The sequence below is a fragment of the Chinchilla lanigera genome, unplaced genomic scaffold (genome assembly GCF_000276665.1).
Source record: "Chinchilla lanigera isolate Chin_1 unplaced genomic scaffold, ChiLan1.0 scaffold00014, whole genome shotgun sequence".
NCBI classification, from domain to species: Eukaryota; Metazoa; Chordata; class Mammalia; order Rodentia; family Chinchillidae; genus Chinchilla; species Chinchilla lanigera.
Window position 1 is genome coordinate 29381050 of NW_004955415.1, and position 18075 is coordinate 29399124.

At 46.2% G+C, this 18075-nt stretch overlaps 1 protein-coding gene across 4 annotated transcripts in view; it reads right to left on the bottom strand.

Moving 5' to 3' along the window:
• Positions 1-825: 825 nt before the first annotated feature.
• LOC102024791 overlaps positions 826-18075 on the bottom strand; it is a 30256-nt gene continuing 13006 nt past the window's right edge. For 2 of the 4 annotated variants that reach the window (XM_013512316.1, XM_013512314.1), the window contains one exon: positions 826-956. In XM_013512316.1, coding sequence (XP_013367770.1) covers positions 942-956 — 15 coding nt within the window. In that variant the 3' untranslated portion in view covers positions 826-941. Of the gene's footprint in view, positions 957-4918; positions 12181-18075 lie in introns of those variants that run through there. The other 2 variants (XR_001233233.1, XM_013512315.1) reach the window with 2 other exon arrangements.

Genomic DNA, 18075 nt, shown 5'->3' on the forward strand with positions numbered 1-18075 from the left:
GTCATATCTCGGGCTGGCAGCCTGGGGAGTGGGCATCTGGGAGCAGCCACACATGCTCTTGCCGTGGCAGGTGCTTCCAGTGTGGTGGCCCATGGCTTTAGTAGTGAGTACCTTAGCCTCATGATCTATAGCTTAAAGTGGCACAAGTCTGCCCAGGTTCATGGAGAGGCACACAGGTGCCCCAGAGCCAGGGGTCGATGCCAGTAACTGACAGCCATGGGCAGGAGACCAGGCAGAGGGCCAGTTAGGAGCCCAGAAGCTGTGCGGCTCTGGCAAGAGTTCTGGTGCACCGAGGCAATGACAGAAACCATCTGAGCCTCAGAGAGGGTGAGGGGACCAGGAGGTGGCCAGGCACAGAGGTCAGCAGTCCTTGGGATGTGCCTGTTGGCCACAGCTCAGCCCAGCTGCCAACCCACCTCCAAGGACAGGGCCACTGCCCCTTAAACACACTGGCATGACGACAGATGGGGCCAAGACTGTCCTGCCCAACAGAGTTTCTGCCTCAGATGCCAACTTGGGAAGAGGCAGGAGGTGTGGTATGCACTGTTCTCAACCTCTCACTGAGGAGCACTCTTAAACAGAAGGTGGCTAACTAAACCAAAGGAAGCTCAAAAACATTAAAAAGTAAAGTATGTCTCCCCACAGGGATGGGGGAGCGCCTATGAAAATGGGGTCAGTTATAGAAAATAAAGAAGGTACTTTTTTTACATATCTGAGTGGAGTGAAAATGAAATTCTGACACATCAACAAAGCAAATCTCACACATGTATTTTTTATATAACATGTATTAGTCACTTTCCCATTGCTAGGATGAAATACCTGATGCCCACAACTTAAAGGAGAGGTTTACTTTGGTTCACAGTTTCAGGGTCTTCAGTCCATGGTTGACTGGCCCCAAGACAGAAACGACATGGCAGAAGATCATGGTGGAGGACAGCTGCTCATTCTGTAGCAATCTGGAAGCAGAGAGAAGGGAGAACTGGGGACAAGAAGACACTCTTGCAGGCCACACCTCAGTAACCCATCTCTTCTGAACAGGCCCTCACCCCTAACTGCGTATTCAGCAATGAACCAGACCACTGGTGAGTATAGCACAGGTGTGATCTAATCCCCTTCTTCAGCCCCTTCTCTGAACATTTGAGAAATCTGGGGGGGGGTCTTAGATTTAAACTAGAACATAATACCTTTTGTGACTTTTTTAAAAAAAACCCTAAAATCATTTTTAAGATTATTTAGTAATATCTCAAGTATACTGTAAATTTTATAGTGTGGTAGTTTTAAAGAATGCCACAGATTCTCTAACACTCCTTCCAAGAGAAAGTAGGGCTGTTTTCTCAGCAATGTAGACAGGCTTGTGACTCACTTGTCATCTGTGGAATGCAGGGAAAGTCATGTCAGGGGACTTCCCAGGTTAGATCGCGGTGGACATACAACTCCCAACTTGTTCACTGAGGCATCAGAGTCTTGAGCCTTAGGTGGGAACTTCAGGCATTCGAGGCCACCAGCTGGCCAGCAAGCCCAGGCCATGTGGCGGTGCCCACGCATCCTGGTGAGGGGTGTCAGCCCACCATCCCTCCTGACTGTAAGCAAAGAGGCTCCCATGGGAGTCCAGATGAATGACCCTGCTGAAGCCTCAGAGGAGCAGGGACAAACCATCTGCATTTGTCCCAGGCACACTCCGGGTACAGAGAATTCACAAGCAGAGTCAAAGCGCTATGCTGACTGCTGTGTTCTGGGGCTTACAAGGGGTCCCCTGTGCAACTGAAAATTTAGGCCAATGTACTTTTACCAGAATGCTTGAAAACTGGAGCTTTTATCCAACTGAGGTCACTCTTGCTTAGATTGTGGCCATTAACTTGAATGGGTTCACCAACTTAAAATGCTACAATTCCTCACTCTGCAGAGAAGTTTTGATGATCTTATTGGGGGGCCAGTTTTCTTCTTCATTAAAAAATGTACCTGGCCCTGCTATGCCTGATGTGCCCATCTCATACCACCCCAGAGTCTGCAGAGGGCCCCAGAGGTCATCTGCAAGGAGGGTCCTTGTTTTCAGGAGGAAAATTGCCACTGCAGGAAGGGCTGGGGTCCTTGGCCAGTAGCCGAGAGCAGAGAGGGGTTGGATAAGTGGGATACGGGTCTGCAGGTGGCAGGGAGAGGTGGGGTTGGCGACTGACATAGCTGCTGAAGCCTTCTCTTCCCAGGCTCCTTGCTGCAACGGTTTGAAAGCTACAGTGAGAACTGAGACCCCAATGTGGCCAGAAATGCCATGAACAGTGGGCTTTTCTCCCAAGCAAGCGTCGGGTGCGGCTGCTGCTGGGAACTGGCCTATCCTCTCTCCTCTCTCCAGAAATCTGCAGGCAGCTTGAGCACAACGTCAGCTTTCAGGCCACACGGAGAGCCCTGCCTCCTGCCTGTGCAGTGAAACAGAATCATAGGCAGGAAGGTAGGATTTAGCGGGGCATGATGGCCATGCTTGTAATCCCAGCACCAGGGAGGGAGGCTGAGGCAGGAGGATCGCCATAAATTCAAGACCAGCCTGGGCTGCAGAGTGAGACCCTTGTCTCAAAAAATTTTTTAAAAGAAGGGAAAATAGAATTTAAGGATGTTTAGTATCAAGGAAGATGGTAAAAGGTAATTGCTTGCCTACCATGGATCAAAGTCCTTAGTTAGTCCTTCCAGTGCCCTTCCAGAGGTAGATGCTATTCAAGCCCATTTTATAAATGAGGAAACTGAGGCACACACAGAGCAATGATGCTTTTTGCCTAAAGCCACACAGCTAGCGAGAGTGGCCAAACAAAATTCCGGCACAGGGAGTCGGGCCCAGCATCCACACTCAAGTTGCATGTGGCTGTTGTTATACTGAGATCTCTGCTCTGTCCAGTCTGTGCAGCATTTTGATTTTGAACTCACACTGCAAAAAGCTTCATCTTATTTGTTCAAAAAGACCCCCTTCATCAACTTCTTTTCCTATGAGTGACTTTGTTTTAAGAGGAGGATAAGCATTCACAAGACAATACTTCAAATGCTGTCTTTCAGCGAAGGAGTTCCAAGACCCTTATGTGGCTTCTGCTTCTCCAGGTACAGAATGAACTGGAAAAGAATATTCCAAAGACTCCAAACAGCTAGACTGGAATGGTGTATATGCACTGCAGATGGGGGCTCATAGAACTGTGTGCCAGGAAAATAGAATTTCACTGTGCATAAGTTAGAAAATAAAAAATTAAAATGAGAGAGTAAAAGTATTTCTGGTAATAATTCAACCATAGAAAATAAAATCTTAGTGTCTACTTAGAAGTCCCAAACCAGGCCCAACATGGTGGTACATATCTGTCATCCTAGCACTTGAGAGGCTGAGGCAGGAGGATCACTGTGAGTTCAAGGCCAACCTGGGCTATTTAGTGAGTTCAAGGCCAACCTGACCTACAGAGTGAAACCCTGTCTCAAAAAACAAAACAAAACAACCAAAACCAAAAACAAAGTGTCAGATCAGAAAACAATATAAACATCCTCTCCAGCAGCTATAAAAAAATGACATGTGTGCAAATTGCTTTTCTGTGATGTCTACCTGCCAGTCCTGAGGGCCTGAGGCTCCCATGCATGTTCACCCCTTCAGCTCTGGCCTCCCCCCCCCCCCACCTCCGCCGTCCTGACAGTGAACAGGCCTTGTGGTTCTCAGAGGAAGCATCCAGACAGACAGATCTGGGGTCTGCCTAGGAACTTCGCAGAGCTGGTGGATCCAAGCAGGAAGGGCATCGTCCCATGGGATCTGACGGCTTCTCACAGCCATCTAGAGATGGACCCTTGAACTCGCTGACCTTGAACTCCCTATGTAGCCCAGGCTGGTCTCAAACTCACAGTGATCCTCTTGCCTCAGGAAGCCCATTGCTGGCATTACAAGTGTGTGCCACCATGCCCGGCACTAAGACTCTTAGACATCTAGGCATAGGCATAAACAATTAAAAAATTAGACTCTGAACAATAAAGAACCATCAAAAATGGGCAATTGAAATGAATAGAAATTTCCCAGAAGAAGTACAGATGGCCATGTAAGTACATTAAAAATGCTTAGCATTATTACATTAGAGAAATGCAAATCAAAACAACAGGGATTTCATCTTATTCTAAAAAGAATTAAAAAAAGTTGGTGAGGCCATGGGGAAAATGTCCTTCTGCATTATTGATGAGAAGATAAACTAACACAACTATGAAAATCAGTGTGGAGTTTCCTCAAAAAAAAAAAAATTAGAAGTTCTGCTTTACCAGCTATTCCTTTTCTGGGTATCTTTTCAAAATAGTTAAAGACATCCTATTACACTGGTCCATGCATATAGCAAGCAGCACAACCCATAATAGCTAAATCTGTATCTCCCGTCAGCTGGAGCTAGAAAGTGAGTTCAAGGCCAGCCTGAACTACATAGTGAGACCCTGTCTCAAAAATCCAAATTACAAAAAAAGTCTTAGCATTTTTTTCTTTCAGCAGATTCAGTGTTTCTGTTTTAATATCTCAGTCTTTGATCCATTTTGATTCAATTTTTAGCACACAGTGAGAAGTACAGGTCTAGATTCAGTTTTCTGCTTATGGATAACCAGACCTGTTCTTCCAGCACCATTTGTTGGAGAGATCATCTTTTCTCCAGCATGTTTTTGGTCCTGTGAAAAATAAAATGGCTGAAAGTGCTTGGGGCTGTTTCTGCACCTTCACTTCTGGTCAATGGACCACATGTCTGTTTTCGAGTCACCTCCATGCTGCTTTTGCCCTGTGGCTTTGTAGCATAAATTAAAACCCAGGACTATTGTACCACCTGCTTATTCTTATTCCTTGGGATCACTTTGGCTGTTCTGGGTCCCTTTTGATTCTACATGAGTTTTAAGAGTATCTTTTCTACTTCTCTTTTTTTTTTTTTTTTGCGGGGGGTACTGGGAATCGAACTCAATACCTCTAGCTTTCCAGGCAGGGGCTGTGTTGCTGAGCTCTATCCCCCAACCTCTCTTTTCTAGTTCTGTGGAAAGAATGATGATGATATTTTGACTGGAGCTGCATTAAATCTGTATCATTTTGGGGGGTATGGCCAATTTGATGATATTAGTTCTGCCTATCCAGGAAAAGGAATTTCTTTCCCTATTCTAGGGTCCTCTTCGATTTCTTTTTGCATAGCACTGTAGTTTTCATTACAGTGGTCTTTTATTCCCTTGGTTAGGTTAATTCCCAGACATTTTATTTTTTTGGGGGGAAGCTATGTTACATGAGATTTTTACCCCTTATTTCTTTCTTGGTGGGTTCATTGCTGGTGTGCGGGACTACTTCTGACTTTCATGTATTGACTCTGTATCCTGCCACTGAATTTATTTATTAGTTCTTAGAGTTTTCTGGCAGAGATATTTTGGGTCTCCTGTGTAGAGGATCAATTCACCTACAAATAAGGATAGTTTGACTTCTTTTTTTCCTGTTCGTACCCCTTTTATTTCTTTCTCTTGCCCAGTTGGTTAGATAAAGTTTCAAGTACTGTGTTGAACAGCTGTGGTGAGGGTAGAATTTACACATTGATCTACTTTTAAAGGACAGATTCCTAGAGTCCTAGTCTATTTGGGTTGCTATAAAAAAATAACACAGGCTGGGTAGCTCTAAGGAACAGACACTTATTTCTTCCAGTTCTAAAGCAGAGAAGTCCAAGATGACAGTGCTCCCAGACTCAGTGTCTGGTGAGGATCCTCTTTCTGGTTCCCTGCTGGTGACTTCTGGCTGTGTCCTCCCGTGGACGAGGGCTTGCTGGCTCTCTGATGTTTCTTCTGGAGGGGAGAACACTGATCCCATTCCTGAGGTCAGAGTCCCTGTGACCTGGTTACCTCCCAAATGTCCTACTGTCCAATACCATCACACTGGGGACTAGGTTTCAATGGACAAACTTGAGGGGAACATGAACATTAGACTACAATACCAATTAACTTGCAGACACTGATATACTTCACCCCAAAACACTTCATCATGCATATAATTAACTGGAGCTCAGTAATTGCTGATGGTCTCTGGTGTAAGGAAAATTTATATACAGTGAAGTACCCATATCTTGAATGAAACATGCAGAGTTTTGACAAATGCACACAGTGGTGTAGTACAGCCTGAGGGGCAGAGCATTACTACCAACCTGCAGGTCCTCAGGCCTCTTCCTGGTCAACCCTCTCTGTCCTCCCAAGTGAGTTCTGCTCTGATGCTTCCCTGTGCACTAGCTACCTGACATCATTTTATCTTGGCTGTGGGTGATGCCATCATGTGCCTGTGCCACAGTTTAAGTGGCTTCCTATAGTTAGACAGTTGGGGCTCTTTACCGTGGGCTCTTTGCCATGGGCTCTGCTATGTGGACTTTCCTGCAAGCAGCCTCTGGTCCCCCAGACTTGCTCAGTGCTGGTGGTGGGATAAAGTCCTTCTAAGAGAACTTCATTCGGGAATGGGCTGCTTACTTTCAAGTCCTCTGAGGCATCCCTAGCGCCTCTCTGGGCTGCCTCTTCCCTCCCATGAGCCATGTTTCAGTGCCCTTGAGCACCACTGGGTTTGTGCCTCTCGTGGCTGTTAGCAGGCACTGAGACTTGGGGGCCCCTGGGGATGGACTGGGTGAGTAACCCTCTCCCAGGGATTGTCCATGGGTACCATGTGTCAGGAAAAAGATGGTTGCCATGGTCACCCCAAAGACCTGTGTGGTGCACAGTCTTTTCTGAAACTCTGGCGCAATGGAAGCAATGCTGGCTTATGGTACAACCTTATGGGGAGGGGAAAAGAAACAAGATGTATTCAGTGGAAGTGAAAGAATCCTAAAGGGCCTTAGGTCCTCAAAACAGATGTACATCCACACCACTGTCATGAGAAAGTCACTTGGGCCTTCCAAATACACTCCGTTTATTTACTTGTCAAAGAGTTTGAGCTTTATTCTTAGACAAACTCATGTTCTGGCCATAGATGACGTCTGCAGTAAGCTAAAAACCCAGTAGCCCACAAATTCCTCCCTGTGCCCCTTTTGTTTCACAAGACTCCATTGGTTGATGTGAAGCGAAAGTGCTAGGCTGCTAGCGCCCTTCTGGGAGACAGCGTGGAAGTGAGGCTGGAACACTGTACCCCGCTGCACCTGCCCTTCCTGGTGGACATGTGTATATCAAAAGAAAGAGCTTGATAGAGACTTTACCCCATCCTGCAGGCTGCTTCCTATGAGCTGGTTCTGCCGAGGCCACCTCAGCAGTGAAATTGCCCCCAGAAGAACCACTGTCCCCTAGAGAAAGCGGGTACACAAGGACAGCTTCTGCACGTGAACCCCTCTCCAGAACAGGGGAAAAAGCCACCCACTAAAGGTACCAGGGTGTCAGGCGTCAGGAGGAAAGAGGACCAAAACCTCTCAGAGACCTGCAGGTCCCGGCAACCTCAGCCTCTAGGTCTCACCCGCTTCTTGGAAAGCAGCAGAGATTCTGGGAATCCCGGTCTGGGCTGCCGCCTGCATTGCGCGTACCCTACCTCCCAGGCCTGGCTCTGAGCAGGGGCTCCCAGAGCAGATGTCTAAGAATGAGTCCCAGGCAGCTCAAAGTCTTCTGCAGTCTCTTCCAGGCAGACAGGGGGCGACACCCTTTGTTTTGGAGTGTTCTGCACACTGTGATTTCCCAGCTGCCCAGGGAGGATGGCTTCTTGGCCGGCTGTGCTGGCAACCTGGGCCTTGAGTTCTGTGAAGCCTCATGAAGTCTGGATGTGCACTCGATGCAGGCAGCACTGGGCCATTGTGTTTGGAAGTGATTTGGACTCAAAAATGTCACAGATCCAGGAAATGCTCAAGTGCAGTTCTCGTCTGTTCCTGGCCACCCACCCTCCAAGCCACTGTGAAACTATCTGAAAGCGGGAAAGTTGGGGGCCAGCATGATGGGGGCAGGAATGTGAGAGCCCCCATCCTCCTCAGCTCTGGGGGCTTCAGCCAGGGCCCCTCCAACACCTCCTGCCCTCGCTCTGTCCCCCGACCTGGCATCATTGTGCAACTGGTTCAGTTGTCGGCCCCGGACCCCTTGCAATCGCCTGACGTGTGTCTCTGGCTGCCACAGCTCCCAGCCTGATTTCTTAAGCCGAGTATCACTTTGGTTTCCTCTTGGCCTGGAGACCAAGCCGTGTTTCCTTCTGCAATCTGCAAAGAGGGGCTCTTCTGGCTGCTGAGGTCCTCTGTGCCTCACCTGGTGAGCCACTGCCCCTCTACCATTCCCCCTACACAAATCCAAGCAGATGCTGAACTTTCCCAATACGTATTTCAACTGGACACCACCAACTGCAGGCCAAACGGTGATGGGTGATGTTAAAAATGACTTTGCCTAATGATCCAGAAAAAGCTCCATTTTTCACAGTTTTCTTTCTCTCTCTTTTTTTTAAAAAAACGTTATTTCCATGACTTGGTTTTACATATGACTATTGTTCGCTACAAAGACTGGAGCTTTCGATCCATCACACTCCCTCGCCTGCCTCCCCCTCCTGCGGTCCTGTCTCCCCCTCTGTGCTCCCCTGCCCTCTGCGGGCCGCGCCAACTGCGTGGCGGGAGGAATTTCTGGAAGGGGGCCAGATTCGGCTTCAGATCATTTCTCTCCAACACACACTGGCCTCTGAAAACCAGATTCTGTTTGTCATTTGGTTTGCTCTCCCAGTATTGTGTCATTCCGATGGTAATGCTGATGGATTTCAAGCTTGCCTCGTAGAGGAACGCACAAGGTTTTCATAAGCACATTAATCTTAAAAGAAAAACTGTCAGAGGCAAACAATACCCATATGACTGATGTTGTAAAGACACAAACTAATTCCTAACATCCATTCCCAAAGAATATTATCTTACAGGCCTTGGGTTGCCTTCCGCTCCCTTCAAGCCCACGTACCTGTGTCGCAGGGTTTTCTGGCACCTAAAAAGCTTGCTTTCCACACCAAAAAGCTGGGGGTTGAGGGCATGTCTGCTCACTTGCCAAGTCCAAATAATAGGCTTGGTCACATGGTAGTGTAAATAAGACCATGATTACAAGAAATACGTAATTTCATTAGTTTTCACAAAATGTAATATAAGCAGTCCTTATGAAAACCAAATTGGAAAATCATTGTACTCCAAGATGAGGGACTCTGGGCTCCACAAAACACTAAACACTCATTAGCAGATGAGACATGCCACCCAAACTCCTTCCCTCGTCGAAAGGTTCCTAGCTTACAAGCAGACTTGTGCCAGGCCTTTCCTCCTTTTTTCCTGAAGTGAGCAAAAATGTGTGTTCTGAATTAAATATCTGATATTGCTGCAAACGTCATTTGGAAGCACGCCAGGCCACAATCAAGAACAAGCTAGTAGCTTGTTTTAATTTAATGGTGTTGAAGTGTTCCACTGTAATTAAGCATCTGAAAATTAAATAGAAACAGTCATTATGCTCAGCGATACAAAGCCACCAGACCAAAGCATATAAATTATTTCAAATAGAGGCTCCCAAAGAGCATCGCGGGGTGGGGAGGAGCTGGTTCTTCAGCGGGGCTGTGCGGTCACTGGCGGTTAGGACCGTCAGAAGTAACAGACACAGATAGTTAATTGGGGTGGGGGCGGTTTGAGGTCGCCAAGAGGACCCCGGGTTTGCTAGCTATAGTTATATTTGGTTAGCAATCCGGACAAGGTTAGGCCAAGAGCTCGGGTGGTTACCCTGCTCCTCCTACAGCTCTGTGCTCCTCCACACCCACCGTCACTGGCTCCATCTGCAGTGAGTGTCTTTCTCGACACTGCCGCTTCTCGCAGTGTTCAGGGCTGATCCAGAGTCCAGGTCTTTGCAACCTGAGAAAACAGCCCAATTTTCCAGCTTCCATGATAGGAAAGGGCAAGCACCCACCTTTCCTATCACTCTCTCTGCACCTTTCATGGACCTGGGAGGCCCTTTGGGCATCTGGCCAGGTGAGAAGAGCACTGGTCCTTCTAAAGCTTAGGAAACCGTTGTGTGTACACACTGGACACTTCCTAGGGTTCAGGAACGTCTACAAGACAATCTTACATGTTTTAAACCCACAACCGAGTCAGTGAGTTCAGCAGGCTGGGCAAATATCTTGTTCTGCCCCTTCTGCAAGCTAAGCCTGCTGGGACTTTGAAGCAATGCAGGCCTTGCCCTGGGATACACAGCTGGTCACCGGCCTAGCCCGTGTAAGAACTGAGGTCTTCTGGTTCCAAGTTCAGTGCCTTTCCCAAAATGCTAAATTAACTCCTGGCAGAGAACAGAGTAAAGCTTATTGTGCTGCTCTAAGTGATTTTTATTTGACACTAAGTAGCCTATTGCACAATAAACTTTTATTTATGCCTGAGGTTGAATAACAAAGACAGCAATGATTTTAGAAATGTTTTAGTTCAATCCTTTGAAAATATGATGAAACCAAAGGATGGTCTCCCTAGAAAATGCAAGAGGCAGAAATTTCCAAATAGTTTTAGAGGGTGTATGGATCTGTAGCCCATCCATGGAACCCCAGATGTTAAATGTAATAAAAAGGGGGTGTAGCAGGCACAAATCCTGGGCTCCATCACCGGGACCAGAAAAAAATGTAATGGGTGGATAAGTGCAATCTTTAAATTATACTAGGTCCTCACTTCATAAATTTCCTCCAAAAGTCACCAGTACCAAATAGTATTTTTGAGAACGCCCCCACAACATTACCTGTCCTCCTACCAGATGCCTCCTGCTGGGGGCACTAGTGAGCATGGCTATTCATGAGTCATGAGCCAGTCTTGGGAAATCCTAAGAGGGCTACATATTAACTCCTAAAGCAGCCTTGAAGTTTACTGAATTGAGGAGAGTGTCCATGTCCCAGGTTTTTCATCTCCTGGGTAGCAGAAGGAATAAACGTGCCCTTTGCACAGAACTACACCCCAAGCCTTTTTAATTTTGTGTTTTGAGGTAGGGTCTGAGTATTTCCCTTGCCCAGGCTGGGCTTGAACATGTGTTCCTTCTGTTTCAGCTTCCCAGAGTCCTAGGATTACAAGTATGTGCCTATGCACCCAGTGCCAGATGCCTGGTTTAGATCCTGCTCAGCAACTTCCTGATTGATGTGGCCAGAAATATCTGTCATCCATGGCCTCTGTTTCCACACCTGTACAATGGGTCCACTCTGTGTTAGCTTACCTTGCAAGGGTGGCTGTGGGTTCTGCAGCAAGATGATATGTGCAGACCCTTAGCTTGATGCCCTGCAGTGAGCCTCAATTCCCACTATCAAGGCCAGGAAGGAGCCAATCAGTGTAGGGCAGGATGATACCAGTGTGGGCAGCTGCTGTACTATCTTCAGTTCCTGGGCAAAGCTAAACACTGCTGTGTTTAGTCCTGAAGGGACTGAACATCCATATTGGCATCCCCCACTCTGTTTGCGTATGTCCCCCAAAGCCAGGTGACAAGCACTTGATCAAAGACTGATGTGTTTCTGAAGCCACCTGTGGGCCTTCTCAGCCTCCCTGAGCAGTTGACTCCCTCCTGTCCAGGGCTGCTGTGACTTCCAGCCAGGCCAACATGGAAAAGCCGTGGCTCTGAAACTGTCCTTTCTGCTGAAGACTGGCTCTGGAGGCAGCTTCTATTTCCATGTGTAGAAGGAATGCTTTCTCCAAGCAAGGTTTTTTGTTTTTTGTTTTGTTTCTTTAAACTGAAAGCACCTTACCTCCATTTTTTATTTCAGATTTGGTGCTTTACTTTACATGCAGAAAACCTGAACAATGTTTCTGAAATTCAGAGCTTCCAGTCTGCTTTTATGACCTGGGTTGTGGGCATGATGAACTATTCAAGCACTGTTTTCGGTGCTCCCTGACTGCTGCAGGAAGGGACACTCAGAGGAGTGTTTTTATTAGCTGGACACAGCTGGTGGGCACCCACAGTGGCCTGGGCACCCACTTGTCTGAGGTGGCTCAGGAAATTCTCCTCAGAAAATCCTTAGCATGATACCTGGCACTGAGCCAGTTGCTCTGTGCAGCTCAGGAAGAGGGACAGGGCAGGTGTCCCTGGGACAGGTGCAGTTGAGGAAAGTCTCCAGGAGCATGGGGTTGATGGCACTGAGGGACACCGTCATGGCACTGCAGTGTCTGAGCCCCATGATGAGGATGGCGTCTGCTTTCAAAGTGCAGCCATCAGCAGAACCTTCCTGTGGCTGTCAGGAGTAACATAGCAATCTCGGTGCTGTCCTGAGTGCTGCACAAAAGATGTGTGAACTGGAGATGAGGAGGATGAATAGGATGGGATGGCCAGTGTCCTATCCCAGAGGAAAGAGTGCATCATAGGTAGGACATTCTCCACAACACCATTATCAACAGAAGCAGGGCTGTCCCTAAAATGCCAGGCCAGGGCCCACGTTCTCCTCCCACTCCATCAACTCTGACGTTTGTCACCATCATACCTAGTGGCATCTTCTGGCATCTATTTCCCTTGTCAAGTTTCCTTAAAAATTCTGTAAATGTCTGTTTTATTTTGTAGCAGTATATCAATAAGGTTCTATATAAATAAGACAAATAAAATCTAACATCAAGGTCACCAAAGGAGAGTAATTAGATACTCAAATAGGGTCTTCCATGAAATGATCGCTGTTGAGCATTAGGAGGCAGAGACACATCAAGGATCACACACATCTGCATCTGAGGAGCAAAGCCAGTGCTTTAGGAAAGTATTTGGGGAGGGGAGTCTATGGACAATTGTTCCCCAGGCATAATATGCAGGGAACACTGGTAGAAAGGTATTTTTAGTGCCCCCAAAGTAAACTTAGGGGTAAGGTCAAGGCCAGGAAACTCCAAGTCATGTTACATGGGTAGTCTTAGCCTCACACTTTGAAACTATGTTCTGTTAGTGAGCAGGAAGTGTGGGACTGTAAACCTTTGGCCATGTTTGGGAATAAAGCAGTGAAAATCTTACAAAGCAGTTTGAACTGATTACACAGTGTGTCTTAGTTATTTTTCTCATTGCTGAGACAAAATACCTAACACCTAACATTAAGGGAAGAAAGGTCTATTTAGCTCACAGTTTGTGGAGGCTTCAGTCCATAATCAACTGGTTCCAAGGAAGGGTGGCACATGGCAGAGGGGCAACAGTTCATGGCATGGAAGACAGCAAAAGCAGCAATGGGGAGAGAGAGAGAGAAAGAGAGAGAGAGAGAGAGAGAGAGAGAGAGAGAGAGAGAGAGAGAGAGAGAGAGAAGCTTCTTTCTGTCCTTTATATTGTATCCAGTCTACTGGGGTTAGGGCGATGCCAATCTAATCAAAGGAATGATCCAGCAATCACCCACCCTTAACCCTAGCATTGTACTGTGAATCAATCACACACTCTAGATTCAGCCATCTCCAAAAAAGCCCTAGGATGCACGAGGCTTTGGGGGACATCTGGACACAAACCATAACACAGTGTTTTATCTTCTTGGGCCCCACACAGTGGGACTGATAATAATGCAGCTCTGGGTGCAGGAAGGAGATTGGCTGCTGAGAACTTGAAGATGAGCTTGACGATATTTGAGACGAAAAGTGGAGAACATTTAACTCTCACCAGGCTTAACTCTCACCAGCCTGCCGAGGTCTTATACTCATGTGAGGACCCAATTTAACCCGCAACTGACACCAGATGAGGGACATTTGGCAAGCAAGCAAGCTCCATTCCTGTGCTCTTGTGGCTCAGCGCTCAGGAAACAAATATTCCTCCACCACAGGACTCCCCCAAAATGTCTCTGTGCAGGATCTGCTCCCCAGCCTGGAAGAGCTTCTGGGGTGATTGCCATGAGTGAAAAGCACACCAGAACACATGGGCTAGGTCATGTTCAAGTCATTTCATCAGGAAGTATTTCAGGTCAGGCATGGTGGTGCACGCCTATAATCCCAGAACACTGAGGGGCTGAAGCAGGAAGACTGCAAGTTTCAGTTCATCCACGCAACTTAGTGATTTAATGAGACCCTGTCTCAAAATTAAAAATACAAAAAGCTAGTGATGTAGCTCAGTGCTGGGTCCTTGGCTCAATCCCTAGTATCACAGAAAAGAAAGAAAGACAGAAAAAATTTCAGTATATTATTACTATAAGATGAGGGTTTTTTTTTTTTTTTTTTTTCCTTTTTGAGATAGGGTTTCATTATGCAGTTCAGGTTGGCCTTGAACTCACTTTGTAGCCCAGGCTGGCTTCGAACTCACAGCAATCCTCCTGCCTTAGCATCCCAAGGGCTGGAATTACAAGTGTGTACCACCATACCCAGCAAAATGAGAGATTTTAAAAGACAAAAACATGGGGGTGGGGATTTAGCTCATTGGCACAGCACCTGCCTGGCAAACGCAAGGTCATGAGTTTGATTCCCGGTACCGGAAAAATAAATAAATAAATAAAAGACAAAGACACATCATTACACATACACAACTGACTATAGCTTCTTAATATTTTCTAATTTTTATGAGTGTTCACATCCATCAATGCCTTAGCCAACTTTCTAGCTCTATAATGAAGCACCTGGAGCTGAGTGACAGCTCACAAACTGTGGGTTCCTAAGCAAGTCAGTGTCAGCATGGCTCTGATGAGGCCCTCACAGCTGTGGTATCACCATGGGGTAAGGAGGTGTAGGAGAGGATCCTTGGGGAGACAGGAAGCAAAGCCCAGGGAGTGCCAGGCTGGTCATTTATAGCAGCTCACACTGCGAGGCCAGTGTCCTAGTGACTGAGCACCCCATGAGGTCCCCCGGCTTTTGACACCCCACCCCAGAGATCAGGCTTTTAATGTGTGAACCTATGGGGAACAAACCACAGACAAACAGAACAACCAATAGTGGGCTTTCACAGGTGACCTCTTTCAGTCAGGGTTCATGCAGTCAACACTTCTCCTTGGTTAACCTCTTAGTCCTCTTTTATCTGTGTTCACTTTACTTTTTGTGTATCATACATATTACTTTTTTTCCATCACCACTGACTTCCTGAACACATTGGGTCACTGTTTTGTAACATTTCTCACTTTTTGGGTCTGGCTAATTGCATCCCCATGAGGTCATTTAAGAACCACTTTTATCTGATACCTCCTGTAAGCTGGTGATCAGATCTTGAGTTTTGATGGGGTTCAGATTTATTCTGTAAGCCTGGGGCTTCCTGACCATAGAGAGACATTAAAGGTCCAGTGGCTTCTTTTTTTGTTTGTTTGTTTGTTTTTCCAGTACCAGGAATCAAACTCACGACTTTGTGCTTGCCAGGTAGGCGCTGTGCCACTGAGCTAAATCCCCAGCCCCTGGCTTCTCTTTTTTGAGGTTAAGGTTGATTGCTGTCAGTCTTAGGGATGGACAGGTTTCACTAGAGCCATGAAAGGCCTGAAGACATTCTGAATGATAACCATGTTCTAGGGGTTGCTAATAGACCAGTGTCTAAAACAGAGCGCTAGTATAGTGAAGCAGGGCAAGGTGCAGTGGAAAGGGCAAACAAATGAACACTTATACCCTATGTCTTGGACCAACAGCTTTGCACCTATGTGAAGTTCAGAGTTCAGTGTCTGCAGCATAGCACGGCTTGATAATAAGTGACATTGTTGCTGCTGTGAGTTTAGCCACTTTATTTTGCTTTCTTCCTGAAGCAGCCTGGTAATGCAGTGAAGGGCAGGACTCCTGTGGGGGCAGAACAACCTAGAAGGTCAGAACCAGGAAATGGGAACTCTGTCTTTGGTGACATTGATCCTGGGCCATGTGCTGAAGGGCTCGGACATAGGTGCTGCAGAGTGGAGGTGAGTGTGCTTACAAGGCATTCAGATGGAAACTCTGGGCAACTGCTCAATACCTGAGAGGAACCACATGGGGGATGAGCAGGACTGGAGGCTGAGTGAACGGGTTATGTGGTGGTGGAATGGTCAAACTCAGGGTAACAATTATACACAGGTTCCTCTCTCTGGTGGCATTCTGGAGAGAGACAGCTTCACACCTCACACCATGCACAGTGGTAAACAAATTGAATGAGTGAAATGAAGCCAAGAAAATGCTCCCTGGATGTATGAGAGAAATCTTTCCTTATTATGGAGGGAGGAAACTTTCCTAGTTGTGAGACAAAACCCAGAATTTGAAAATGTACACTAAGCTAACTCTTAAAGAGTCCAGAGATTTTACATTAAAGAAAAACAAACAGAAGCTGATATCTATTGGCTTATTGAAAGGAACAGTTAATGCTTAAATTTTTTGACCAATTTTGCATGCTTATATCTGGTCATCTGAGCAACTAATTTGAAGACAACAATATGCAATGTAACAACCACTGGTGAATTCTTACCATCTTGTTTAGTGAAGCTTTGTACTGTTTCTATGTTTTAAAATTATTTCTTATTCTCTTTAATGGTTTGATCAATCTTGCATTCTTACATCTGCTAATCTGAGCAACTTTGCTGAAGATAATAATATGTAATACAACAACCACTGTTAATTCCTGTCATTTTGTTTAAAAACCCTATATCATTTTGATTGTGTTTGTGTTGTTTTTGGCTTTGTCTATGTTGTTATTTTGTTATTTTTAAAATTCTCTTTAAAATAAAAAAATAAAATAAATAATCCTACAAATTAAAAAAGAAAACACCATAAGCAAAGTCAAAGGACAATTAACAAAGTGAAGAAAAATTGGCATCCAATCTCAAAGATAAAGTGTGAATCTCTATAATACATGAAGATGTCTGAGTAGTTAAGAAAAGGGCTAAAATTGCAATAAAAAACTGAGCAGACATTTCACTGAAGAACTACACAAGGCCATACACACATGAAAAGATGTTGTGTTACTCACTTTCCCATTACTGAGGCACAACACTTGACTCCTGCAACTTAAAGGAGGAGAGGTATAATTTGGCCCATGGTTCAGGGGATCTAGACCATGGTTAGCTGGATCCAAGGCAGAAACAATATAACAGAAGGAAGCAGAGAGACAAGGGAAGAGCTAGAGACAAGAACATACCCTTCCAGATCACCCCCGAGAGATCACCTCCAACTAGGTCCCACCTCCTCACAGTACACTCACCTCTTGAGCTCCTTTACTGATGAGTATAGCATCCCCACTGTCCAATCACTTTCCACACACAAGGGACTTTTGGGACATTTTAGATCTCAATCATAACAGATCTTCAATCTCATTTATGAGAAGAGAAATGAAATTCTAACTGCATTACTATCCCACCTATCTAGTATCAGCTTGGCTTAAAAACAGGTGCTGCTGGGAGTAGAGTGGTCCTCCCTCTGCAGAGCACTATTTGGCAATATTTATCGAAATTACAAATGCATACACTTTGGCACCAAAATCCCACTTCGGGAATTTATCCACAGATGTATGCCTGTGTGGCCACAGAGTAGATGAAGACTGAACACAGTTCAAGGGCTGAATAAACTTGTTACCTAAGACAGTGGAGCAAGGAGTAGCTGTTCTAAAAGAGCAAGAGGCTCTTGAGGAGCTGATGTGGAAACACGGCCAAGGGCAGAACAGTGCCTTTCTGGTAAGAAAAGGAAGAAAGAAGATGTGCATTTATTTGTATATATGGGTCTTTGCAAGAAACACAGCAGGCTGTGGGTCTGAACAAGCCTGCTCAAAGTGGTGTTGGTGTAGCCTGGAGCCCTTGAATTAAATGAATGCACAATCCACTTACAGGAAATAAAATTTATATTTACTTATGTGTTTATGTACTTTTTGCAGTGCTATGAGTGGAACCCAGGGGCTTTTGTATGTTGGGCAAGTGCTCTACCTTGAAGCTGCACCCCAGCCTTAAGATACAAAAGTTAAGGGGCTGGGGATTTAGCTCAGCGGCACAGCGCCTGCCTGGCAAGCGCGAGGTCGTGAGTTCGATTCCCGGTACCGGAAAAAAAAAAGATACAAAAGTTAAAAGCATGAACCAGTGCTGGTCTTGGGGTATACATCTTCCTTAAGGAGCGGAGGCCAGGGGGCTGCAGATGTGACTGGAAGCCAAAGTCATGGAAAACCCTCCTGCAGAAAGCACTCTCAGGGGAGTGAGCTCCATACTTCTGATGGAAAACGGAAGAAATGTGTCCTGGGAGGGGGCACGTGAGCTGCTGCTGACAGAGGCCAGGCAGGCAGACACAGAAGGGGGACATGAACATGCTGGTGTGA